This window comes from Python bivittatus, unplaced genomic scaffold (genome assembly GCF_059951505.1).
Source record: "Python bivittatus isolate LINGU-HERP-01145 unplaced genomic scaffold, Pbiv_v1 ctg000610_np1212, whole genome shotgun sequence".
Taxonomy (NCBI): Eukaryota; Metazoa; Chordata; class Lepidosauria; order Squamata; family Pythonidae; genus Python; species Python bivittatus.
Genome location: NW_028277088.1, coordinates 124756 through 149524, shown reverse-complemented (window position 1 = coordinate 149524; position 24769 = coordinate 124756). Strand labels below are relative to the sequence as shown.

Genomic DNA, 24769 nt, shown 5'->3' with positions numbered 1-24769 from the left:
GAGAGGCGTTCCTTCCAAGGGAAGGCATTTGGCCGCAGCAGCAGGAAAAAGTAGGGTCCTCCAGGGCCACAGCCAGCCTGCATCACCCACACTAATTGGGGGGTCCTGTGCGCCCCCGGGAGCCCTTGCCCTGGTTTAACGCCGTAGCAGCCCAGAGGGAAGACGGGCTTCTGGCCGCGGATCTCCCCGGGGAGGGGCTCCCCTCTCCGCCCCTCCCCGGTTCACAGTCCCAGGACGTCCAGCAGGCCGCCTGTGAAAAGCTGCCCCGAGAAGGATCGTGGAGGTGGAACCCAACGCGGGACGCGGCTCCCGTCTCCGCGGGCCAGAGCGGTCGGCTGGGCCCCTTCCGGGCAGCCCTCGGGGGAGGAGCCTGCTCCAAAGCCGGGCGAGCGCTCGGATCCTGCGCCGCCCGGGAGAGCCTCGCCGGCGCCCGGACGCGGAGCGCGTTCCCAGCAGAGGCGCCCGTCGGCGGCGCATCTCCGGCGCGGGCAGCGCCGCGTCGAAGGGAGCGAGGCCGGCATGCCGCGCACCTGCGTCCCGCCCGGCGCCGTTTTTGCGAACTTTCGGGGGCTTTTCTCAAAGCCGCCAGGCCCGCGGGATCCCCGCCGGAGGACTGAGCGGCCGCGCGCCCCCCCACCCGTCGACCGGCCTGCGCTGCCCGGAAGGAGGCGGCCGCGGCTTCGCAGGGGTGGGCGCGCCGCCGCCGCCGCCCCGGGCCGCGCTCCGCGTCTTCGCCCCGAGGCGCCAGAGGGGCAGGGGCAGGGGCGCGGGCCGCCGACCCCCGCCGCAGGGCTCGGCCTCAGGGCGCGGGGCGGGGCGGGGCGGGGCGGGGGCGGCTGGCCCGGCCTCCTGCGCCGCGCGGGCGCGGAACTACAGTTCCCGGCGTGCAGCTGTTGCCGCCGCCGCCGCCGCCGCGTCGAGTGTAAATCTTGCAGGCTAACAAAAGAGCAGCCGGCGCGCTGACAGCGAGGCCGCCCGCGGCAGCGGCAGCAGGCGCGGCGCCCCGACGCCCGGCGCTGCGGTGGCCTGCGGGCAGGAGGGGCGCCCGCCCGGCGAGCCGCACGGAGATGGCCGGAGGAAGCCCCGCGCAGGTAGGCCGCGCCGGCGACGCGCGGCCCCCGCGGCCGAGCTCGGGGGCCGCCCCCTCCGCTCCGCTGCGCTCCCCCCCATTGTTTGGCGGCCCTTCCGGGGAGCCTGGGGGGGCCGCGGGACCCCCGCCCTGCCCCCGGGGCTCCTGCGCAAGCCCGGCGCGGACCCGCGGGGCGGGCGCTCGGCTGGGCGGCGGGGGGCGCGGGCGCGGCGGGGGCAGGTGCCCGGGGAGCGGCCCCGACCCTGGCGCGGCGTCCGCGGGGCGCGGCCCTCCCGGGAGCCCCTTCCCGGCCGGCGGGGCGCGGGGAGGAGGCTGCCCGCGGGCTCCCGGGCGCGCCGCAGAGGGGCTCCCCTCCGAGCCGGGACCCCTCGGGCCGGCCGGGGCGCTCGCCCCGGGCTGCTGGGCGGGGATGATGGGCGCTGCGGTCCCGCCCGCTCGGAACCGCAGAAGGCTGGCGCGGGCGAAGCAGCCTCCCGAAGGCGCCCGGAGGGGAGAAGCCGGGAGGCGCCCCGCGCAGCCGCGGCCGGGCTCGCGGGGCCCGCGGGCGGCTTTCCGGAGGCGCGGACACGGCTTCCCCGGCGAGCCCCAGAGCAGCAGGAGGAGCCGGCCGCGTCTTTTCCAACGGACGAATTTCGCCCGGAGCGCGGCGTGGAGCGCCCCGGAATCCGGCCTGCCCGGCGGGGAAGGCGCAGCCGGGCGGCCCCCGCGGCGGCCTCTGTTTCCGGCGCTGCCGTTCGCCCCTCGGGTCCGGTCCTCGCCGCCGAGCTCCGCGGGCGCTCGGGATGCAGCCCTGTGGGCCCCGCGGGGCGCGCTCTCGCTCAGCTTGGCTGGCCGGGGCGCACCGGCGCGGGGCACCCGGCTCCTCTTCGTCCTCCTCGTCCTCCTCGCCTCACCGGGGCCGTCCTTCTCGCAGGTGCCCGCCGCGGCCTTCGTGGACGTGGCGGTCTGCTTCTCGGCCGAGGAGTGGGCAGAGCTGACGGAGTGGCAGAAGGATCTGTACCGAGACGTCATGGCGGAGAATTACGAGCTGGTCTCTTCGCTGGGTAAAGTCTGCGCTGGCGTCTCCTTGCCCGGTGGGGCGTCTGGGGCTGCCGAAGGGCCTCCTTTGTCGCCCGGGAACGTCAGGCTTTGAAACCTTTGGAGTGTGGTGCGAGCACCCACCCAGGCCCTCCGGAAGGGGCGGTGAGGAACCCAAGTGGACGGAGACTCAGAGAGACCCTAACCGTGCGCAGTCCCCCCGCCGCTCTCTTGGCCCTTCCTGGCCTTCAGCAGGGAGAGGCGCCCCCCTTTTTCCCAGAAGGGCACGAGTCGACCCCATCCAGGGCAGCTTTCCCCAGCTTGGCACCTTCCAGAAGTGCAGGACTACAGTCTCCTTCCCCGGGCAAGGCTGATGGGAGTTGCAGGCCAGCACGCCTGCAGGGTCCTGGGCTGTCGGTGACTGGCTCGACGAAACAGATGGCCGAGCAGGTTGTTCAGTGCAGGGCTCATGGAGAAGCAGTGCAGGGAGGGCAGGATGCCCCTGGGTGGGTTGAGCCACCCTGTTGTACAGGCAACCCCCAGTTGTCCGGGCGTATCTGCCAGCCCTTCGAGGTAGGCCAGGCCAGGAAACATCCACGAGTTTGACGGAACCCTCCTTTATTGATAGAGGCTGTAGGAACAGAGTCTTGAAGGCCGAGCAGCATTTTCCTCTCTCTCCCTCTTGCCTCCAGGGAGCCGGTGGGGTCAGGCTGAGCTTCTTTCTAAAGTTTTCTTTGTTTCCTGGGCTTAAAGCACATTTTTGCAGCCATCGCCATCTGATTTCGCCCGAGTCCTCTCCGTGGTTCTCTGCAGCATCAGATCCAGAGAGCCAGAAGGGCACCTCAGCCTCTTTGGCTAACGTGGCTGCTTGTCAGCGATCCTGGGGCGCCTCTTGGAGCACAGGAAGGGCCAGGGCTGGCAGGACACCCTGGGCAGTGCCGCAGACCTCGTGGTCTGGCACCGGACCATCAGAGCCTTGCCCCAAAGGCAACATCAGGACGGCCAGAAAGGGGTGGGGGACGTCGCTGCTCCTTTGCCCCCAACTCGTGGCTCTGCTTCTGTCCCTCACAGAATGTCTGCTGTCCATCCCTGAGCTTCTCTCCCAGCTGGCACGAGGAGAGGTACCCCGGACCGGGGCCAGGCCACACCCAGGGCAGGACGGGGACTCCCCAGGTAAGGGGGTTCCAGCCAGAGAATTTGGGGCAAGCCCATCTTTTTTTGACTCTGTACGGGCTCAGAGGTGTCGGATTGTGACTCTGCACCCCTCTTGCCCTGGATACGCTCCTTTCTCCTGGGATACCAGAGGGAAAGCCGGAGTTTGCTTGGGAAGAGTGCCCAGGAAGTGGGAGGCAAAAGGGGCCTGTGGGGCCAGGGAGGCAAAGGAGAAATGTCCCCTCTGGCCTTTGTGCCGGGGAATCCCAAAGCCAGCACAGTGGGGGTTTCTGTTGGGGTGGTGGAAGCGCACCCAGGAAGCAACTGCAGAGGGAGAAATGGGGGGAAATCTCAGGCCGGGTTGCGGGTTGTCTCTGTCAGACCCTCCCTGGGCATCCTTGGGTTCAGTCTTTCTGGGCGTTGTCTCTGCAGCTGTGAGAGAGGAGCAGGAGGCAAAGGGCGCCGAGGGCCCGCAAGAGGGCGGCCAAGGTGGCTCTGACCAGCTGAAGAAGACCCGCCCGCGCCATTCCCGGACTCCGGCGAAGAAGCCCAAGAGGCCGGTTTCTCAGGCTGGAGGAAGGCCGCCACCTGCAGCAGGGCAAGGCCGAGGCCCTGGGGAGGGTGCCACGAAGCAGAAGGCCGGGGCTCGGAAAAGAGAGAAGCCGTACAAGTGCCCCAAGTGCCGGCGGAGCTTCCTGGGCCGCATCGCCTTGACCGCCCACCGGCGCCTGCATGTCCGAAAGTGGCCCCGGATCGGACCCCAGGCAGCTGGACGTTCCCCGCATGCCCCAGAACTGGCAGTGCCCCAAGAGGGTGAGATGGGCACCAGTGCCAGCCCCTTCCCCAGCAGCCAGGGGGAGGGCACGCTGCCCTTCTGGCCTGAGATGGCCTTGCACCAGCAGGGCCCTCCGGCACCCAGCTTCAATCCTTGGGCCCTTGGGTATGGGCCCCAGCCCCTGCCGGGGCACCAGGCACCCGGCCTGCCTGGCAACGGGGAGTTCATCTGCGACCAGTGCGGGTGGAGCTTCCACGGCTGGGAGGAGCTGGTCACCCACCAGATGGCTCACATGGCCGCAGAGGGCATCGCTGGCTCGGTGCCCAAGGCGGAGGCGCTGGCCCACCTGGCCAGCGACCGGCCGTACGCCTGTGCCCAGTGCGGAAAGAGCTTCCGGCACAAGCCCAACCTGCTGGCCCACCGGCAAGTCCACACGGGCGAGCGGCGCTACCAGTGCCAGGAGTGCGGCAAGTCCTTCGGCAGCAAGGCTTACCTGGCCTCCCACCAGCACATTCACACCGGGGAGAAGCCCTACGTCTGCGCCCAGTGCGGCAAGAGCTTCCGCCACAAGCCCAACCTCATCTCCCACCAGAAGATCCACTCGCGGGAGCCTCTTCCCCAGGGCAGCCCCCACCCCCTCGAGGCCTTCAACGGGGAGGCTTTCCAGAGCCAGCGGCCTGTGGCGGACCCCCTCGGCCTGGAGGCCTTCCAGCCGCACCGCCCGCCTGCCGAGGCCCCCCTGCCCTGTGCCCGGGGCACCACCCCCCTCCCCCAACTGCCCGGGGTCCTGCCTTCGCCGCAGCCTCAGCTGGTGGTGGACCGCCCCTTCGTCTGCCCGGTCTGTGCCAAGCAATTCCGTTGCAAGCCCTACCTGGTGGCCCACATCCGGATCCACACTGGGGAGAAACCCTACGCCTGCAGCCGGTGCCCAAAGCGCTTCTCTCAGAAGTCCAACCTGGTCTCGCACGAGCGCTTGCACACGGGGGAGAAGCCCTATGCGTGTCCGCTGTGCCCACGGGTCTTCAGCCAAGGCTCCAACATGCGGGCCCATCAGCGCAGCCACAGGAATGTCCCTGGGGCAGAGCCAGAGGGGGGGCTCCGTTCGGGCTACCCGCCCCGACAGATTCAGCAGCCGAACTAGGGGGTGGCCTTTCAGCTGCTGCTGGTGTGCCGGGTTTCTGCTTCTCTCCCCCCACCCCTTGTGCCCTCTCGGCCACGTTGCCCTTGGACAGGGTGTGCCCATGGCGCCTTGCGCTGTGCAGAAGTCCCTCTTGCTTCCAAGGAGTGTCCCCCATCCCCTGAAAATCCCTGGAAGTTCTGTAGGAGTGTTCCTTTTCTTCCAAGGGGGGCTAGAGGGGCCCCAATACTTGGCACCGTTACCTGGAGTCCCTGAGAGCTGGGGAGAGGTGGTAGCCACGTGGCTGGAAAGGAGACATTGCAGGTTTGTAGGATTTAGCTGGCGTTCTGAGAGACTCTGGGGCCGTCCCTTGTTCTCGAGCACGGGAAGTACTTGCCAAAAGTGGCATGAGAGCCAGGATGCAAAAGAGTACCCTGAAATCTGCTAGCCAGAGGGGAGTGTGATGGTCCCTGGCAGGGATCTGGCCCATCCCTTCCCCCTCAACATCAACCCTTTGCCAGCCCCCCTGGGCACGTCCCTTGGGGAAGAGAGCACACGAGGAGGACCCGATTCCACCAACGGTGCCACCTGCCTGCCTGTGAGCATTACGGGGAAATGGTGGACTTAAAAAGAAGGGTGGGCTGCTAGTGCTTGTCCTTTGGGGAGACAGATGAGGACTTACTAAGGGGTCTCCTGGCCCAGCCCCATAAGGTGGGGCTCTGGGTCTTGGTGGGAGAGCTGCTGCCTTCCAGTCCCCCCTTGGCCCACCTGCTGCCGCACCCCTGCATGCAAGCGGGGCTGCCCGATCCACACATCTGCAATCTATTTAATTATTTATAGAAAGAGTAGAATTTGGGACAATTTGGGGCAAAGTCTTGTAAAAAGGAACCGGGGCTGGGAGCTCCTAATTCCTGACGTCGGCAGACAGCAGCGTCCTTCCTGGGTGCAGCCCTGCTCTGGAGACCCACAAATTAGTTTGTGTCTCCACTGATTTCCTATTGTATACTCTTTTCAAAAAATAAAGCAGTAGATGTTAATTTTGAAAGCCCAGCCTGAGCGTGCTTGCTTTTCCGGAGGTTTCTCGGCCAAACCACCTGAAGGACAGCAGAACGGTCATCTCTCTCTACGGGAGCAGAAACCACAAGAGGTGAGGTGAGGTTTTCAGTGAACCGAATCCCCATTCTCTGTCTTCCTATGGCAGTTCTAAATTACTGAAGTGCTAGAAATCCACGAGTAGATGGTTTATTGCAGAAGGAAAAAGACAATCTTTGCAATGGCGAGCGATAACATGGGAGGCGGTTGGGTTCCAGATTAAGAGCGTTGTGTAAAAATGAATCGTAGCACCATCCATGATTTACAGCCGGTTGCATCAAGCTCGCTCGTTCCAGGCGTTGCTCTCGATTATCCTCGCCCTGCCCAAGGATAGCAATGAACTCTCGAAGGCCTTGGCTGCATTTGCACAGCGGGCTCGGGCGGGCTCAGTGCCGCGGCTCATGCAAAGGACGAACGGCGGTTGGCTGGGTTCGCGAAGCCAGATGCTGGCCGAGGGCGGGGACCCAGAACCGCACGTCTGATGGGGGAAACCTGACTGCGGGATAAGCTCGGTCTCTCAGCAAAGGGACCCCGGTGACACGCTGGGAAGCACGGGGGGGGAATGGCTCGAGGCCGCCCCCCGCCCGGCCCGGCCCGGCCCGGCCCGGCCCGGCCCCATCTGCACGTTGGGGAGCCACGGCCCTTCATCCGCAGCCGGCTGCAGGCCACGCCGAGCCGGACTGGCTGCTCGGGGGCCCCCAGCCTGCCCGGGACCCCCGCTGCACCCGCCCCCCTGGGCCCGCTTGCCGCCGCCCGTCAGAGCGCCCCGGAAGGGCCTTTACGTACCGGGGCGCCGCGCCCCGCTCTCAGCAGACAGGCGGCTTCCGCCCGGGTCCCGGCGGCCGCGCGGGCAGCAGCGAGCGCCCTCGGCCGGGCCCGCCCGCCGGGGCAGCTCGTGCGGCGGAGACGTCACCCCGGGCGGCCTCCCCAGCGCTTTCGCCCGGCGCCCGCGGCCCCCCGCCCCGCCCCGCCCCGGAGACCCCGAGGGCGCAGCGCAGCGCCCGGCTCCGCCAGCGGAGGGGAGGGGAGGGGTGTCGCCCGCCCCCCCGTTGGCCTGGCTCGATGACGTCACGCCGGGGGAACAAACCTTCGCGTTAGGCCGCAACGAAATCCACGCGAAGGCCCCAGCCGCGCCTCCGGCGAGAGCCCCCCACCGCCACGGAGCAACCCCGCGTCCCAGACGCGGCACGACGCGACGCGACGCGCCCGCGCAGCGAGGAGGCCGCCGGGAAACGCCCCGAGGGCGCCCTGCTCCGCGGCGGAGAGCGAGGCGCCCATCCGCCCGCCTCTCCCTGCGGCAGCGCGGGGGTTAAGGCGGCACCTGGCGGGGGGGCAGCCCGGCCGCCGGGCGATTGGCCGCCGCCTCCGCCCAGGGACGCTGCCCGGCCGACCCGGCGGCCAATGGCAGCCTCGCCCGGCGCGCGGCCGGCTTCTCGCTTCCCCCGCTCGGCCCGCCCCTCGGCGGGATTGGCAGGCGCCGCGCCCAACCGCTGCGGCGGACGGCCAAGGGCGGCCCCGCGTCTCCGGGCCGGGCCGGGCCGGGGCGAGCCCGCGGCGCCAGGTGAGGCCCTCCGCGCGCGTGCCGGGGAGGGGAGGCCGCCGCAGCAGCTCGGGGCGGAGGGGTCCTCCGGGAGGATGGGGCGGACCTCGCCTCGGCTGTCCGCCTGCCTGCCTGCCCGCCTGCCGGGCGCCTCCGGTCTCCCCGCGGCGGCGCCGGCGCCCCCTTGCTGCCCGTGCCCGTGCCCGTGCCCGCCCGCTGGGTCAGGGAAACTTTTGCCTGGCCCGCCTGCGCATCCCCCCCGCTTGTGGGGCGAGGCGAGCTCGGGGGGGCCGCTTCCCCCTCCGCGGTTGCCCTTAAAGGGAGCCGTTTGCAAAAGGGAGGAGTCGGGGCCGCGCCCCGGTCCTGCGCCGAGCGAGGCTGGGAGCGCCGGGCCGGGGGCCGCGCGGCCTGCTCCGGGGAGCTGCACCGCGCTCTTCCAGCCCGGGCGGACGCCTCCGGAGCTGCGCGGCGGCGGCGGCGGCGGCGGCGGCGGGCAGGGCTCAGCCTGCGCGGGACCCTTCCCCGAAGGCAGGCCGGCTGTCTGCCCCGTCGCGGGGCGCCTTCAGCCGGCGCCGCTGCGGCAGAGAGCGGCGGAGCTCCGCGGGCGGCCGCTCGGTGCCCTTCCTCGTGGGCGGCGACGTGCGTCGGACAAGCGAACTGCGCGGCCTCCCGCGGGTTTGCTGAGCCAGCGCGCAACGGAGAAGCCTGGCTGGCGGAGGGGAGTCGTCGCCCTGTAAGCCCCGAGGACGGGACGGGACGGCCCGGCCCGGCCCTTTTCCGCTAGTCCCGAACTGAAGAGGCCGCGTGTGGCTCGGCCGGGGTTCCTGCTTCGCGGTCCTCCTCTGGGCTCGCCCGGAGAGCCCCCACGGCCTGGCCTCGGGCCACCCTTAGTCCGTGCAGGACCAAGCGAAGGCGGTGGCCGGTGCTACTCCCCTTCCTCTGGGGCCCTCTTGGCAGCCCCCCGCGGTTCTCGCAAGCCCGTCTGGGAGGGTCAGGCCGGGGGGCGGGGGGGCTTCAGCACGGCTACCCACCCACCCTCCCAGGGCAGCCGTGCCCAGCCCAGGGCCCTGTTCCCAAGGCGCTGCTCCCTGCGTCCCGGCCTCATGGAATCCTGGATCAGAGGCCTGGGATTCTAGTCTCCTCCCTGCTTCTCTCCAAGCACGGTCTTCCGCAGCTCCTGGTTTCGCACTTGCTCCCCGCCAGTTTCTTTTCTGTTTTGGAAAGGGAGGAGGAGGAGGATGGAGAATGCCCCTTGTGACAAACGTCAAGCCCCCTCCCTCGTATTAAGCCTCTTTCCGTCTCTCCAGGTGTCACAGAGGCTGGAAGGATGCAGCGGCCAGGTGAGGTGGTGGTCTTGAGTCGAGAGCACCCGGTGGAACCAACCCTCTGCACGGGGCTTGCTCAGGCGTGCAGCGCCCTCCGCAGCCAAGCGCTCTCAGCCAAAAGGGTCCTGTTCCTTTGGCCCATCCCAGCCGGTCCGAAGGGTTTGGGCCCGAGGCCTGGGAATTGTTCCAGAAGATGGAAAGGCTGGTGCTTTTGCGCTTCTGGGATTGCAGTTCATCCCCATCAGGGAGGGATTAGAGAAGCTGGGGGAGGACGGACAAGATGCTCCTGGCAGGGCAGACGAGCTGCGGTCGTTTGGGTGCCTTATTAGGGCCCTGGCATAAATGGAAATAATTCAGATGGAGGAGAGAAAAATCCTCTGGCTGAAAATCAGGTCAGACTAACATCAGAACAACACAACTGAAACAGTGTGCCTTGACTGACAGTTGGCTCCTTGTCCCTGCTGTAGGGATAATGAGAAAACAGCATATTTGGTGAGCCCACCTTTGGTAAAACCAAGACTCAGTTCTCCATGTGGCAGTAGAACAGATTGCGTACGAAGCCCCTGATTTCTTCAGCCTCTGAACTGTAGGGCTCACGTGGCTCTAAAAGAGGGAGGTTCAGCCTCTTTTGGGAAGAAGACCGACTGAGGCTGACGGGTGGGGGGACTTGGCGGGACCTGTGGTGCTCCCCTAATGGCCTCATTTGCAAAAGCTCACCTCTCAATCCCTGATTAGCCTGTGCCGCTAGTGGTATAGGACCACGGGGCCCATAATCCCCAGGCAGCCTTGCCAATCTGGAGGGCATCAGCTTTGAAAGGTGGTGGCAATTGCCTTGCTGATGCTACTGGTGATCAGTTGTGTTGCAGCTTTTCATGGCCACTTTAACTTCTTTTTGCATCACTGATGCTTTGTGAGAAGTCCAGCCATTCTGTGCATCTGATAAAGAGACCCTTAGCTCATGAAAAGGGATGCCTTTGGATAAAATCTCTCAGTCTGATAAAGCGCTCCCAGATTCCTTCTGGATTTTGGCTATCATAAACATAGCTCTTCTCCTGCAAATATTGCCAGTTGATCTTTTTCATGTGTGCAGCCCGTGCAATTTCCCTTTAAGATCTGGATCTATTTTATAGACGTCCATTTATTTATATACAGACGGCCACACTTGGAGATTATGAAGCAGGTGTGCAGCCTTAATAACACCAAAGGCCTCCAGTGTACTCAAAGCTGTCATTGGTGTACTCCAAGAATACTGAACTATCTGGAGTCCTCTTTGGCCTATCAAGGTCTGGGCTCACACCTCACATGGAGCCCAAACCGGGGGGGGGGGGGGGTTGTTTGGCTGAGTGCAGTGCCTGAATCCAGCCATGTTTGGTTCACTCAGTGCCTGTCTTAAGGAAACCTTGGTCAACCCACTTCCAGTCAGCTTGGACCAGGGAGCAACGGGTCCCTCCCCACGAAGGGCGCCACACCAGTCCAGCCGCAAGGTTCCTGCACTGACCAGCCAGATACTCTGAGGCGCCCACGAGCAGCGAGTCATGGCCAACATTCCTCCAGATTTGGACCCCTTGGCCACCCACAAATGTTGATTGACGGATTTCACAGAACTACCAAGTCCCATCAGCACAGGAGCTGCGGATTCTGTAACTGCGCTGCTCTGAGAAAACGCTGGATTTTTTCCCTTCACTTCTTCACCACCTCAACAATTCCAGGTAGGTCTGACCCAGGTCCCCCTTTTCTCTTCCAGATGTCATTTCTGGGGTCAGAATCAGGGACAACGCTTCCCTGGAGCAAGAGGCAAGGAAGTGAAGCAAAGGCCTGAGAGACGTACCGGCAGAGCGGGGTCTTCACAGAGGCTTGGCAGGGGGCAGGGGTGGGGGTAGTGCCCCACCCGTCAGAGCCAAGCTGCAAGGAGCTGGCCAGTGTCAGCAGCAGCTTTGCTGGGGTAGAGGGGGCTTGGGGCAGCAGCAGGGAGGGGGCATGCTGGACTGAGGCCCAGCTCCAGGGCAGTCTTTGGGGTGTGGGCAGGGGCCAGCAAGCGTGTGTAGGTGAAGGGGCCTTCCTATGCCAGGAGCACGGGAAGTGCTTTGCCTGGTGGCCGTCCTTGAGCACCCACAGGAGGATCCACATCAGGGAGAAGCCCTTCACCAGCCAGATGTGTCAGCAAAGCTTCAGCCACCAGCACCACACTGTCGGTGAGCACCCCTTCCAATGCCCTGAATGCAAGGGGGCCTTTCAGCAAAGAGCACCTTCAAGCACCAGCAGACCCCCACCCAGCCCCGACGCCTGCCCCGAGTGCCAGGGTAGCCTCAGCAGCAAGACTCTCTTGCAGCCCCACTGCCGGCCCCACGTGCACCGCAGGCAGCAGATCTCCCTGGAGAGGAAGAAGGTGCGCAGGGGGGCGGTGGCGCGGCAGCGGGAGGAGGCCCAGGCTGGCCTGAGCCAGGGGAAGCGGCCCGAGGGGTGCTGGCAGAGCATGAAGAAGTTCATCTGCAGCGAGTGCGGGGAGGGCTTCACTTGGTGGTCTTCCCACAGCATCCACCCGCGCACCGTTCCCCTGGACCGAGTGTGGGAAGAGCTTCGTGCAGAAGCCCAACCTGGTGAGGCACCTCCGTTACCACGGTACTGGGAGGACCCACAGCTGCGATGACCGCAGGAAAGGCTTCACCCAGACGCAGCACCTGGTGAAGTACCAGCACACCCACCAGGCGGAGAAGGGCTTCCAGTGCCACACCTGTGTGGCAGACCTTTCCTACCCAGGGCACACTCACGGGCCATCAGAGGTCTGGCCACAGTGGAGTGGAGTTTCTGGCCACGCGAGCTGCAGAGGAGGAGCAGGTGTGGGGACAGGAGGGGGCCTTCTCTTTGGCCAGCCAGGAGGTGCACAGGCAAGGCCCGGCTCTCTGGCAGCCAATGGTCAAGACCTCTTCAGCCCCCGATCAGCTGAGCCAGCCCAGGGACTTCTGTGGGCAGCTGGTCCTAATTGTGGAACCAGGGACTCGGCCCCTGGCACTGTCCCAAACGAAGAGGGGGGTCTTCCGGAAGCCAGAGGTCCCAACCCCCGCCCCAGAGCAGAAGCAGTACATTTGCAACATGTGGGAAAGGGTTGGTGTCCTGGTCAGCACTCGGCGTCCACCACTGCATCCAGACAGGCGAAAGGCCCTACCGGTGTAGGGAGTGTGGGAAGAGCTTGAGCCAGACCTGGCGAGGCACCAGCACTACCACACGGGGGAGAAGTCCTTGTGCAGAAGCCCCCGCTCGCCAAGCACCGGCAGGATGCATCTCAGGGCCTGTTCTGGGCTGTAAAATTCGGGGCCCCGTAGGACACGGCTTGGGTGGAGAGGGCCATGTGTGGCCCCAATAGCCAACTCAGCAGAAGGGCCTTGCCTTCTGCTTCCAGGGAGGCTGCACACAGGACCTCATCTACGTCTCACCTTGGCGATGGGCAGGGATGGCCGGCAGACTTGGATGGGCCCACTGGAATTGCCCCTTGCTTTCTGCAACTCTTCTGGGCCCCGGGGGGCAGTTGGGCCTTAGGGGCACCTTGACTCTGTTGGAGCAAACCTGGGGCACGGCAATCCCTGTGCCACTTCGGTTTTGCCAGTTGCTTTCCTGTGGCGCACGTCCAAGACCAGGACTGGGGAAGGGGACTGGAGCTGGGCTTCAGCGGGGGAGTTGCACCGAAGGGCCCTTTGTTGAAGGCTCAGTCGAAGCCAGGCACCCTGGCCTCGGAGGTCGCTCTGAAGCCTCTCCGTTGCGTAGCCCTTGGGGGAGCTCTGCAGAGCCTCCCCGGCTAGGACTGCATCTCTCCCAGGGTGACTGGGGTCCTTACCCTCGTGGGGGTCCTGGCTGGCTCACATACTGAAAAAGGAGGGGAAGACCGAGAGCTCTGAAATGGCACCCCTTGTGCCCAAGTTCTACATGGTCAGAAGTAGCCAAAGCACATTTAACGCCCTTTCTTGGGACGTTACTTCTGCCCAGGGAGGGACACAAACATTGGATTAAAATGTCTGAGAAGTAGCCCTCAGTTTCCTTTTCTTTCCTGAGTAGGAAGCAAAGACTCGTTGCTGGGTCTGGGGGTGCCCTCTCAGCAGCCCCACCCTCATGCCTCTGTCATGGCCTCATGTGGACATTGGCTGGGTCTCAGATGTTGCGCAAGGTTGTGCCTGAAGGGTTGGGATGGGAGACCACCAGGAGATGCGGGATGGCTGGTTAGATGGAAAGTCAGATATCCCTGAAGAAGGTGGGGCCCGACCCCTTCCCTCTTGCTGCCATGGAAAGTGCCTGGCTGTGCCCGTGAAATAGCAAATGCCGACTTCAAATCATGGGGGGCTTTGTCTTTCTCCAAAGGTATAAAAGAGGTGAAATGTCTCTTGGGCCTTGGATACACTCTCACCCAGCCCCAGCCCTTTCAGGGAAAGCTGGCACCATGCCCTCTTGGACTGGATTTGCACATCCTGCTGAGCCAAGCGGTGGTTGGCTTGTGTGTGGCTTTGCAGGTTGGCTGAGTCTCCCCCTGCAAGCCACGGTTTATGGCTTATTGTGTTACCCGCACCCTAGCAGGTGTGCAAGCAGCTTGGCGCGAGGTCAGAATCCCCAGAGCAGCGAGGCCCGAGCAGCCTCTCCCGCCCCAAGGGTCTTGCCCAGCCCTTAAAGGAACCTGCAGGGGAGCCTCTCCTCTCTGGCCAGCGAAGCCTCCGTGGCCTCCCGCCTTGTTTGCTGGCCCAGCGATGCCCTCTGGGGTGGGCCAGAGAGCTGGACGCTTGGCGTGAGGGAAGGACTGAGGGGCGCAGGCGGGTGCCGGGGGAAGCCACAGGCAGCAGGAGGAAAGGTGTCTCGTGCCTGAGGAAGTGGCCCTCAGAGGGCTGCACCCACTTCCTTCACAATGATTCTGGATTGCACACGATGCGCTGGATTTGTGCAGCGCACAGAACCATAAACAGCAGTGGCTGGGAGACGCCAGTTCCCATGCCCCTTGGCGGCATCTCTGCAGGCAGCTGCAGCCCTTCTCTACTCTCCCTCCCGGGCTGGCCCCGCTGGGGCCCTGACCAGCGTGGTTGTGGCAGCAAGCTGTGGTTGCAAAGACAGGCCCCGGTCACGCCCTGGGGCGAGGCCAGATGGTGCTCTCGCGGAGGGTCTGCCTCGCCTTCTTCTGCTGCGGCCAGTCTGGCCTCTCCTGCCCAGGCCTTCAGGCTGTGACCCCGCTTGCGTCCTGGCAACCTGCAAACTGGGCCCTTTCTTTGGCCTTGGCCAGGGTGGCGGCAGGGGCGCCAAGCATCCCTGAAGGCCGTGGTGCTGGTGCCCCCCTCCCTGCCCGGGCTGCAGCCACCGGCTGACCCTCGCCCTGCGAGGCCATTGCTGCTTTCCGTAGCCTGGGATTTCGGGGCGCGGCTCTGCTGGACGCTGCAGGTTTGGGGGGCTGGGGGGCCTGCTGGCTGTGCCAGCGGCCTCGTGCTGCCTGCCTGTTGTGGACTCGCCCCGTCTGTGGAGCCCTGCCGGAGGCGCCCCCCCGGGAAGCAGCCAGGGCGGCCCGCCGTGCCCAAGCAGTCCGGCAGGAGGGGGCGGGCGCAGAGCCCCTCCCGGGGCTTCGGCTGCCAGGAGAGCCGCCGAGGGCGCCTCCGCGGAGCCGGGTGCGTTTCGCGGCTCTGGCCAGCATCTCGTTGCACGGACGCGACGCGGACAGCCTCGAGCCGGGGTGGGGCAGCGGGCGCGTTTTGGGCCCGGGAGGCTCCCTCGAACAGGCGCTGCCCCTGCAGCTAGTTGGCCGTGCTGGCTGGGGACCATGGGAGCCGCAGTCCAGCGCCCCCGAGGGCTGGGAGGCGGCGGCTGCGAGGCCCGCGGCCCGCGGGGGACCCCTGGCCGGGCTGCGCAGCGGGCGCGTCTGGGGGCGGGCCGGGCCGGGGCGGGCCTCCGACCGGGGGCGGCATGGACTCGGGCGCGTTTCTGGGGACCTCCTCCGACGCTGCCGAGCGGCGGTCGCCCCGTCAACGTGCGCCGGAAGACGGCGAGGCCGCGAGCCCGGACAGGGGAGGGGCCCGCACGAGCCTCCAGCAGCAGGAGCAGGAGCAGCGCGCCTCGGAATCCCCGCGGCGGGCGAGGTGGGGAGACGGGCGCTGCCCCGCGGTCCTCCGGGGGCCGGGGAAGCGGGCTGTCCCCGCCGGGCCTCCTCCGGCGGGGGCGCCGCTGCAGCCCCGGGGAGGCGCCCTGGCTCGGGGCGTCGTGCAGCCCGCGGACCCCGCGCCGGCCGCGGTGGAGCCGTAGTGGCGGCGGCGGCGGCGGCGGCGGGGAGGGAGGGGCGGAGGAAGCCGCGCCCGCCCCGGCGCGGGGCCTGCGGAACCGGCGGCCACGGGACGCGGCGGCGCCGCCTGCGGGGGGCGGAGGCTGCGCCCGCGCGGGAGGACCCGGCTGGCCCCGCCCCCCCGCCGCCGGTCGACCGCTCGCTGCCTTCCGCGCCCGCGCGAGCCGCCCGCGGCCCGGCCTCCTTTGCGCGGGGCGGGCCACGCTCGCGCGCAGGAAGCGGCCGGCGGTGCGGAGCGGAGCGCGGCGCGGCTTCTGCTGCTGCTGCCGCCGCTGCGGCCGCTGCAGGAAGCGCGCTGCGCGGGCCGGGAGACACTGCAACAAGCCTCGCGCGGGGCGGCCGCCGGGCCGGGGCGCGGGCGAGCCGGAGGCGGCGGCGGCGCCAGGTCAGCAGCGGCGGCGGCGCGCGCTTCCCTGTGGCTCGCCGACCTTCGGGCCTGGGCCCCGCTGGGCGCACGTGGTCCGCCGCGGAGGGAGGGAGGGAGGGAGGCGGCGCGGCCCCCACGCGCGAGGGGCCCGCGCGGCGCTGCCCCTGCCCCTGCCCGGGCGGGTGACCTTGGTGGCATCCCTTCGCCCGCCGGTCCTTTCTGGAGCGGGCGCAGGAGGACAACGGGGGCGCCGGCGTTTGCAGAGCGGCGCGGGGGGCTGGGGTCCCGCCGCCCGCGCGGGCGTGCCGTTGGGCCGAGGGGCGTCGGGGGACCGCGGGCGCTCTCCGCGGCGGGATGGAGGGCTCTGCCGCTGCCGCCGGCCGGGTCTGCGGCCCCGAGAACGCCCCGCCGCAGCGCCCAGGTAGGGCTTCGCGCCGGTTGCATTCTGGGGCTTGTAGTCCTCCCGGCGGGAGCCGCCTCCGCCAAGGTGAGCCGCGATCGCGGTGACGTCATCGCCCCGGGGCGGGGGCGGCGCGCTCGGCGCTGACTCAGAGCCGCCGCCGCCGCCGGGCCCGGGCAGGGCAGGGCGGCCCGAGCTGAGCCTCCCTCCCGGGCGAGCCCCGGCCGGCGCGCTGCTCGGCGGCGCCTGCCCTCCTGGAGCTCGGCGCAGGTGGGGCGCGAGAGGCGAGCCGGGGCAGCGCCCTCCACGTGTCTCTTCGCTCCTTTGTGGCTCGGCTCCGCGGATCGTGCGCCCGGCGACTTCGGGCCGAGCCCGGAGCCGGGGAACCGCGGGCGGCTGGGGTGCAGGGGCGACCCCTGCATCCCCCCGACGCAGTCGCGGGGGGAGCCCTCCAAGCAAGGGTGCCCAGATGGAGTGCCACCCTGCAGCCTGCTCCCGGGCAGCTGCCGGTGAGCGCTGTGAGGCTGGCACTCTGTCGAAGGGCTCGCTTTCGCGGCCTGCAGGGTCGGAAAGACGGGCGCCAAGTTCTGCCGTGGGCCCGCTGAATTTGGGTCACACGCGGCTTCCTTGCCCTCCCCCAACTGGGCACCGCTGCCTGATTGCTGGCACAGGTGAGCCTCTGGCCTGCAGGTAGAAGCGGGGGCTTGGAGTCAGGACCCTCCTGGGGGGTTTGGCCCTCCTGCAGAAGATTAGAGTGGCGGCTTTGGAGGCGGCAAGAGTTGGAAAAATATAAAACGGGGTGGGGTGGGGTGGGGTGGGGTGGAGAAGAAGACACCTCCTCTTTCCCAGGTAGTCAAGGCCACCCATCGCCACAGACGCCAGTGCATTTAAAACAGACAGAAAAGGGGGTTTTAAGAGGTAAAATTGTTACCAGGCAATTACAGAATCATCTGCCGTGGAAGAAAAGCGTGGACTGAGCTAGCAGAAAGGCCTCGTCTGTGAGCTCAGCTCCTGGGAGTGCTGCAGGCCTGGCGCGCAGGTCTCTTGTTAGCCAGCTGGAGGTGGCCTCCCTTCTTCCAGGATGTTTTTTTCCCAGCTTCCCCCACCACCCTGCATTTCCTGGTGGTCTCTTAACCAAGTTGGGCTCTAACCTGCTCAGTATTCCTGGAGCGCCTGCATCCTGGGATTTTTGTCCTGCACCTCTGAAGGGATGCAGCTCAGAAATGCTAAATAAATTAAAAGTCAGCAGTGATCGTATCAAATCGGCGCTAAAGCCTGCAAGTCACTAGCAAAAGCAACAGTCATCTGCGGGCGCCTGCACAAATTAACAGGGGTTTCCTTTGCTGCCTCGAGGGCTCTGAAGCTTCCAGGATGGCAGGCCCCAAACAGCGGGTGCCTGTCGGCTGTGGGCCTGCTCCCGGGCGGCGGCGGCGGCTGCTGCTGCTGCTGCTGCGCGAGAGAGTTCCCTGGGCAATGTTTGGGTGGTCCCAGTGGTCCTCCTCCAGAAAGCGTGTTCTGCGCCCTCTTCCCCAGATCCAGATGCTTCAGTGGCACCTCTCCATCCGGACCCCTGGGTGAGCTGCCCAAGAGGGGCTCCCTGGCAGCTTCTGGGCGCAATTCAGAGTGCTGGTGATCACCTCTAGATCCCTGCATGGCACGGGGCCGGGCTCCCTAAGAGCCTCTGCCCCGTTTAATTGGGGGGGCGTGCTTTGGGTCCCCTCCTTGAAGCAGGGCCGTCTGATGGGACCAGAGGGCAAGAACGACCTCTCCCCAGGGTTTGATCCGCCCCAGCCCCGCCGGCCTTTAGGGAAAAAGCGCTTATTTCCCCAAGTGCTGAGGCCTGGAGGAGCAAGTTCCCATCAGAAGAGCGTAGGAATGTGAACCAGGTCACGCATTAGAGATTATCGTTGCGTGTGGTGGTTTTACGTTGTTGGGTTTTTGCAGGCCTCCCAGAGTTGCGTGGGTTGAGTTGGGCGGCCCCGCGAAGTATCGTGCCTTGATGCCGCTCTTGCCAGGCTCTGTTTGAAGCTCCGCTCTTTGTTTCTCCATAGAGAGGGGGGTCCCGATGGAGGGGGCAGACCAGGAGCCAGCTGTGCAGACCCACCAGGGTTCTTCCCCGCCGAGGGAGAAGCCCTTCCCCTTCTCTGCCTGGGAGGAAAGCTCGGGGGACGAGAACGGCCTGGTCATCCACAGCCAGGTGGAAGAAGAGGAGCACAAGTGCGCCATGTGTGGAGAGAGCTTCAGCCAGCCTCTGGGCCTCCTGCGCCACCAGAAGCAGCAGCACGCCGGGGAGCGGGCCTTCGTGTGCCCTGAATGCGGCCGGGGTTTCAGCCTCAAGCACAACCTCATCATCCACCAGCGCATCCACACCGGCGAGAAGCCATTCGGCTGCGGCGTCTGCGGGAAGCGCTTCAGCCTCAAGCAGAACCTCCTCACCCACCAGCGTGTGCACGGGGGCCCCACCAGGCGGCCCTTCTCCTGCCCCGTCTGCGGGAAGAGCTTCCGGGACGAGCGCCTCCTCCTGGCCCACCAGAAAAGGGACTGTGGCACGGCCGGCGAGCAGGAGCAGGAGCAGGGGGGCCTTGAGGGCCAGCAGGCGCACGTCCCAGGTGGCGAGGGCGAGCCAGATTTGGCACAGAGGCCGCTGAGGGTCAAGCACCAGGAGAAGCCCCACCAGAACAGAGCCGCCTTTGCCCGCCGGGGGTCTGGGGAACCCTTGGGGGGCAGAAGTGGCCTTGCAGGCCCTCAGAGGACCCAGCGAGCTAAAGAGGAGGGCCGGCGGGGCATCAGCCTGGAGGAGACCCCGAAAGGCCCGAAGCAGAGGCTCCGCGCGGGGGACGCCCCCTTCCAGTGCCTGACGTGCGGGAAGAACTTTTCCCAGAAAGGCCACCTTGCTGCCCATCGGAGGAGCCACCTGGAGCAAGAGACCCCCAGCTGAGGCCGGGCAGAGGGGATATGCCTGAGGGGCAGAGCGCCGGGGAAAGGGAGGCGTTCAGAGCAGAAGGCCGGCAGCAGGGGTGGAGGGACGCAGGCTTGAGAGGGACCAGGACCGGCTGCTGGGGAGAACGTGGAGCCCCCCGACTTGCATTCCACGGTCTGTGCAATCTGTTGCTTGAGGAACAGGCTGGAAAAGATCCCTTCAGGTTCTCCATAAAGCCCCCTTTCCACGGATCACCACCTCGAGCTGAAACAAAGCTAGAAGACCCAGGGTGTTTTCCATATCTGACTTTCTCCCACTTTGTACGCTCTTCCTCCTTTTCGGCAGTTGATCCACCACTTGGTTCTGGAGCAAGTCCTGTCATTTTGCATCCCAATTTTTTTCTTTTCTGATTAAGAACATGGCCCTTCCTCCTAAGCCTGCAGAGCACAGACGGTAGCAGAATCGCGCGCATCCCTGGCTGCCATGGTGGCGAGGGGGAACGGGGGCGAATTGTGCCAAAGACGCCAGGGCCCAGGTGAAGAGGAATCGGGGCAGTCGTTTGGCCGGCCACCCCAGAGCTTTGCAAGGGCTGACCTCCTTGGGAGCTGTTCCCCTGACATTCCCTGTGGACTTGAACCCACGAGGCATAGCGTGAGCAAAGAGGATCGTGATGCGCCGTTGGCCGTGGACACACTTTGGTCGGCAGCTGCGTTTTGGAAAAAGGCGGAGCAGCCTGGCATGTTTGGGCAACTAGATCACACAATCCCCCGGGGAGTCCACCAAGGAAGGGGATGGCACTAGGGAGGAGAAAGATCCGTGGAGGAGCTGCGCCTCGTGGAAAGGCTTCTGGGGCTGCTGCACCACCACGAGCCTGAAGGACCAGCGTGGGTCCGGCAGAGAAGCCTCTTGGGGGTGAGCTGCTCTGGAGACGGGGACCGCTTTCCAGTGGGGAGAGGAGCTCCTGGAAGACTTGGAGGAGCCGGGTCCCGAGAGGTCCTTCGCTGGCAAGTTCCGTCTGCCTCGGCCCCTCCGCCATCCGGCTCAGCCTTCTTGGGTTCCTTCCTGGCCTCGGCCATCTCTGCTGCTTTGTGGTTTGTCTTTCCCTTCAGTTTGTCCGTTATAAAAGTTGACTGTTACCGTGTTCAGCCTGTTTCAGAGGCTTTTAAACACTCCTGGTTCAGCTGGCGGGTGAAGGTTGCCCAAAGGCAGGGCTGACTGGCTGCTGCTCTCTCCATTTCCTGATCTGATGGGAGCAGACCAACCCAGCGCTCCCCCGCCCCAGCCCCTGCTGCTTTTCCCATCAGTGCTTACGAGCTTAGGCTCAGCTGAAGTGCCAAGATGTGCCACTTCCTGGCACGCCAAGGGGCAGTTGGGCGAGGCACCCGGGGACCCCGGTGGTGGGAAATCCTGGGGAGGCCGGAGGGAAGGAGGGGGCTGCCTTGCAGATGCGCAGCTGTGATGCAGAGGTCCCCCAGCTGAGGGGCGGGAGAAAAGGGCCTGGGGGTGGGGCTGATGCTGGACAAGGACTGGGCGGCTCACGCACACCCCTCCCATCCTTTCTGTGGGCCTGAGAGATCGCACTGCAGGATTCCAGCAGGAATCTGCTGAAGAATGGGGCGTGAGGATTTCCCACGGATTTTCCCAGAGAGCATGTTTGAACGCGGCGTAAGGATTTGGGCCTGGGGGGTCAACACCCTGGGCTAGAAGGCCAGGAAAGGCTATCTGTCCAGGACCTTTTGGCTCATTTGAGGCATTCCGGTGGGAGCTTCAGTGTGGGGTTCGGGCAGGCGATCTCTGGGGTTCCCCCTGCTGTGTTGCCACCAAGAAGCCCTTCCCCCAACCCCAAAAGTTGACCAGTTTGCTGCTAAATCCTGCAGTGTGATCAGGGGTGCGGAGAGGCCACATGGCCGTGGGTAGCCACCCAGCTTTCCATTTCGGCACCCCAGAAGCCGGCCTTTTCCTTCCCGCCCGGCCCATCTGTCCTTGTGCCATGCTGTCCTCTGGCCTTTAGCCCTTTCCCCCCAGCTCCTTGCCCATGAAACATTGCCCCCCACCTTGATTTCTGCACTGAACTAGAGAGAGGGGCAGCCCCCATTTGGGGGGTGACACCCTGTCTTAAGGCAGTCAGCTGGGCCAGGTGGAGGAGCCAAGGCCCCGAGAGATCAACCACCTTGAGTTTAGCACAGTGGCCTTGGAGAGGGCAGGCTGCCATTTCTTGCTTGCAGAATTTGTGAGGACCAGGCCTGTCCTGTCCCTGCTGGCTGGAGAGGAAGCGAAGCCCCCACACCTTCCAGCCATTTGGCTGGCTGTTACCTACTGGGGGTAGTGGCTAGCCTCTGGGTTGGCAGGGCAGGTGCAGAGATCATCCTGTGTGTCATTTGGGGGGTCCCTTCCTTGCCCTGCCTACTCATGGGTGTGGGGAGATACGCAAAGTTCTGCAGCTCTTGTTAGGAGAGAATGCCCCCCACCACTAGGAAACCTCTCCTGCAGTAGTGAGGGCTGGTCAGTGCCATGCGCCCTATGGAGTGCCCGCCTTCCTGCCCCAGTTCTGCAGGGCTGCTGTCTCAGCTCCTCCGGGTGGCAAGTCTCAGCCTGGGAGTAGCTCCCCCCCAAAGTAGCACCGGGGGATGCCGCTGGTGGTTCCTGGGGCCAGTTCTCCAGAAGCAGGCAGCTGGGACCTGTCTTCTGGAGCCCTCGGTGCAGCCTCAGAGAGCACCTGGGCTCCCCAGTTCAACCCTGAGCTTTGGGTCTTCTGCGGGAACTGTCTTTTTGGGGAGTGGTGAACATAGCGTTGGGTGGAAGAATCTCTTGGCACTGCATGGCGAGTGAAGGGTTTTGGGGGGGTGTCTGTTTCCTGCTCTCCCCATCTCCATCTCTCCCTGGGCAGCCCCCCCGGTCCTCTGCTCCTCAGAACCGCAGTGCAGCCCCTTGCGGCAAAGAGGGCCTGCGACAACCTCCTGGGGAATCCGAGCGCCCCTCCTTCCACGGACGCAGCAAAGTGCCAGGTGGGGTCTGGCTGCTTGGGAATGCCGGGGCCTCCGCGGGACGCCTGATGCAAACAGCCGTGCACCTTATTTCCCCCCACCAGCTTGAGCCTCTTTCTTGGTTGAATAAAATGTTTGCCTTCCCTTCTGTGCCTCGCTCTGGTGCTTTCGGGGTGGGTTCAGTCCACAGGCCCTGGCTGGCATCGCTCGGCTGTCTTTGCCGGGTGACTTTGCCGAGTTGAATTGTGGTTGCCTCCTAAGGCTCCTCCTCCCAGCTCCGTGGCACCGGTGATTCCTCCTTGCAGTGCCACTAACCCTTCCAATTGTCTTGGAGACCTTTAGGTAGGCCGTGTTTGCACAACGTGCTTCTGGGGTGGGGTGGGGTGGGGTGGGGTGGGGTGGGGTGGGGTGGGGAGCGCTGCAAAAGCCTGAGGTCGGTCCGTCGGCCTGCTTTGCCCGATTCGTCCTCCAAGAGGGAGAGCAGCTGCAAAGAACCGTTTAAAAGCGCTCTGCCAGCGGAGTCTGCCTCCCCAGCTCGGGTCGTCTGGCCTCTCCCTCCCTGGCCAGCGAGGGCAGGTGGCGGTGGACGGCTTCTCCTTCGCTGGAGATCTTCAAGGAGTGGCTGGACGTCATCCGTGCCAGGTGCTCTAGCCCAGATGCGTGGACCCGCGGCTCTAGAATTCCCCAGCCAGCATGAGGAATTCTGGGAGTTGAAGTCCACCCATGCTGGTTGGGGAATTCTGGGGGTTGCTGAAGTCCACGCATCTTAAAGGTGCTGAGGTTGAGAAACGCTACGCTAGTCAACCCTCTGTCAAGCAGGGGAATTCAGCTAGATGGCCTCTACAGTTCCTTCCGGCTCTACAATTCTAGAAAATCCATTAACATCTGACATGTATTTCTGTACCAGGTTCCCCACGCACTCCTGTTTGCTGGGCTCATGACTTCAATGGGCAAAAAAGAATGGAGACAAATTACAGTGAAAAGGTGTGTGTGTGGGGGGTTTCTCACCTATTTGTTGATGCATTCAATTTATTCTCTGCCCATCTCCCCCAGTGGGGAACTCTGGGCAGCTCACGAAGTATATAATCCTCACACCATTCTTAATGGTGACTAACAATTCCTACAATTACAATTGCAAATCTGCAGTGATGTATATTACACTGTGGGACCACCTACAGTGGGGCAAAAAAGTATTTAGTCAGCCACCAATTGTGCAAGTTCTCCCACTCAAAAAGATGAGAGAGGCCTGTAATTTCCATCATAGGTATACCTCAACTATGAGAGACAAAATGGGGGGGGGGGGAAATCCAGAAAATCACATTGTCTGATTTTTAAAGAATTTATTTGCAAATCATGGTGGAAAATAAGTATTTGGTCAATATCAAAAGTTCATCTCAATACTTTGCTATATATCCTTTGTTGGCAATGACAGAGGTTAAACATTTTCTGTAAGTCTTCACAAGGTTTTCACACACTGTTGCTGGTATTTTGGCCCATTCCTCCATGCAGATCTCCTCTAGAGCAGTGATGTTTTGGGGCTGTCGCTGGGCAACACGGACTTTCAACTCCCTCCAAAGGTTTCCATGGGGTTGAGATCTGGAGACTGGCTAGGCCACTCCAGGACCTTGAAATGCTTCTTACGAAGCCACTCCTTCGTTGCCCGCGCGGTGTGTTTGGGATCATTGTCATGCTGAAAGACCCAGCCACGTTTCATCTTCAAAGCCCTTGCTGATGGAAGGAGGTGTTCACTCAAAATCTCACGATACATGGCCCCATTCATTCTTTCCTTTACACGGATCAGTCGTCCTGGTCCCTTTGCAGAAAAACAGCCCCAAAGCATGATGTTTCCACCCCCATGCTTCACAGTAGGGATGGTGTTCTTTGGATGCAACTCAGCATTCTCTCTCCTCCAAACACGACAAGTTCAGTTTAGACCAAAACGTTCTACTTTGGTTTCATCTGACCATATGACATTCTCCCAATCCTCTTCTGGATCATCCAAATGCTCTCTAGCAAACTTCAGACAGGCCCAGACATGTACTGGCTTAAGCAGGGGGACACGTCTGGCACTGCAGGATTTGAGTCCCTGGCGGCGTAGTGTGTTACTGATGGTGGCCTTTGTTACTTTGGTCCCAGCTCTCTGCAGGTCATTCACTAGGTCCCCCCGTGTGGTTCTGGGATTTTTGCTCACCGTTCTTGTGATCATTTTGACCCCACGGGGTGAGATCTTGCGTGGAGCCCCAGATCGAGGGAGATGATCAGTGGTCTTGTATGTCTTCCATTTTCTAATTATTGCTCCCACAGTTGATGTCTTCACACCAAGCTGCTTGCCTATTGCAGATTCAGTCTTCCCAGCCTGGTGCAGGTCTACAATTTTGTTTCTGGTGTCCTTCGACAGCTCTTTGGTCTTGGCCATAGTGCAGTTTGGAGTGTGACTATTTGAGGTTGTGGACAGGTGTCTTTTATACTGATAACAAGGTCAAACAGGTGCCATTACTACAGGTAACGAGGGGAGGACAGAGGAGCCTCTTAAGGAAGTAGTTACAGGTCTGTGAGAGCCAGACATCTTGCTTGTTTGTAGGTGACCAAATACTTCTTTTCCACCATGATTTGCAAATAAATTCTTTAAAAATCAGACAATGTGATTTTCTGGATTTTTCCCCCCATTTTGTCTCTCATAGTTGAGGTATACCTA

The 24769-nt window shown here is 64.1% G+C and overlaps 2 protein-coding genes and 1 long non-coding RNA gene across 14 annotated transcripts; 2 read left to right on the top strand and 1 right to left on the bottom strand.

Annotated features, from left to right (window-relative positions):
* Positions 1-233: 233 nt before the first annotated feature.
* Positions 234-5651, top strand: REPIN1 (replication initiator 1). Its single transcript, XM_088150037.1, has 4 exons — positions 234-1091; positions 2004-2133; positions 3179-3280; positions 3692-5651. Exons 1-4 carry the CDS (start codon positions 1068-1070, stop codon positions 5173-5175), a joined length of 1740 nt encoding a protein of 579 aa, XP_088006163.1. The 5' UTR covers positions 234-1067; the 3' UTR covers positions 5176-5651.
* A 726-nt stretch (positions 5652-6377) lies between these two features.
* On the bottom strand, positions 6378-7602 carry LOC148214540 (uncharacterized). Its single transcript, XR_015797733.1, has 2 exons — positions 7331-7602; positions 6378-6563 (listed from the first exon to the last, which is right to left on the bottom strand). It is a non-coding gene; the product is annotated as an uncharacterized LOC148214540 (long non-coding RNA).
* Positions 7603-7663: 61 nt separating this feature from the next.
* On the top strand, positions 7664-22213 carry LOC103051110 (uncharacterized). 12 transcript variants are annotated; one of them, XM_088150044.1, is made up of 6 exons: positions 7696-7804; positions 9091-9123; positions 10490-10817; positions 11438-11494; positions 11641-15203; positions 18222-22213. In XM_088150044.1, exons 5-6 carry the CDS (start codon positions 14888-14890, stop codon positions 19106-19108), a joined length of 1203 nt encoding a protein of 400 aa, XP_088006170.1. In that variant the 5' UTR covers positions 7696-7804; positions 9091-9123; positions 10490-10817; positions 11438-11494; positions 11641-14887; the 3' UTR covers positions 19109-22213. The 12 variants fall into 12 exon arrangements, 9 of the variants coding, with proteins under 9 accessions (XP_088006167.1, XP_088006170.1, XP_088006169.1 ...); XM_088150043.1 differs by lacking the exon at positions 11438-11494 and adding an exon at positions 11177-11300; XM_088150041.1 differs by lacking the exon at positions 11438-11494 and having other exon boundaries at positions 7664-7804; positions 9091-9309.
* Positions 22214-24769: the final 2556 nt, after the last annotated feature.

Coding starts and splice junctions, on each gene's coding strand:
- REPIN1 (XM_088150037.1), top strand. CDS start 1,068: ATGGCCGGAGGAAGCCCCGCGCAG. Junction 2,134..3,178: donor CGAGCTGGTCTCTTCGCTGG/GTAAAGTCTGCG, acceptor TGTCCCTCACAG/AATGTCTGCTGTCCATCCCT. Junction 3,281..3,691: donor GCAGGACGGGGACTCCCCAG/GTAAGGGGGTTC, acceptor TTGTCTCTGCAG/CTGTGAGAGAGGAGCAGGAG.
- LOC103051110 (XM_088150041.1), top strand. CDS start 14,888: ATGGGAGCCGCAGTCCAGCGCCCCCGAGGGCTGGGAGGCGGCGGCTGC. Junction 15,204..18,221: donor GAATCCCCGCGGCGGGCGAG/GTGGGGAGACGG, acceptor GTTTCTCCATAG/AGAGGGGGGTCCCGATGGAG.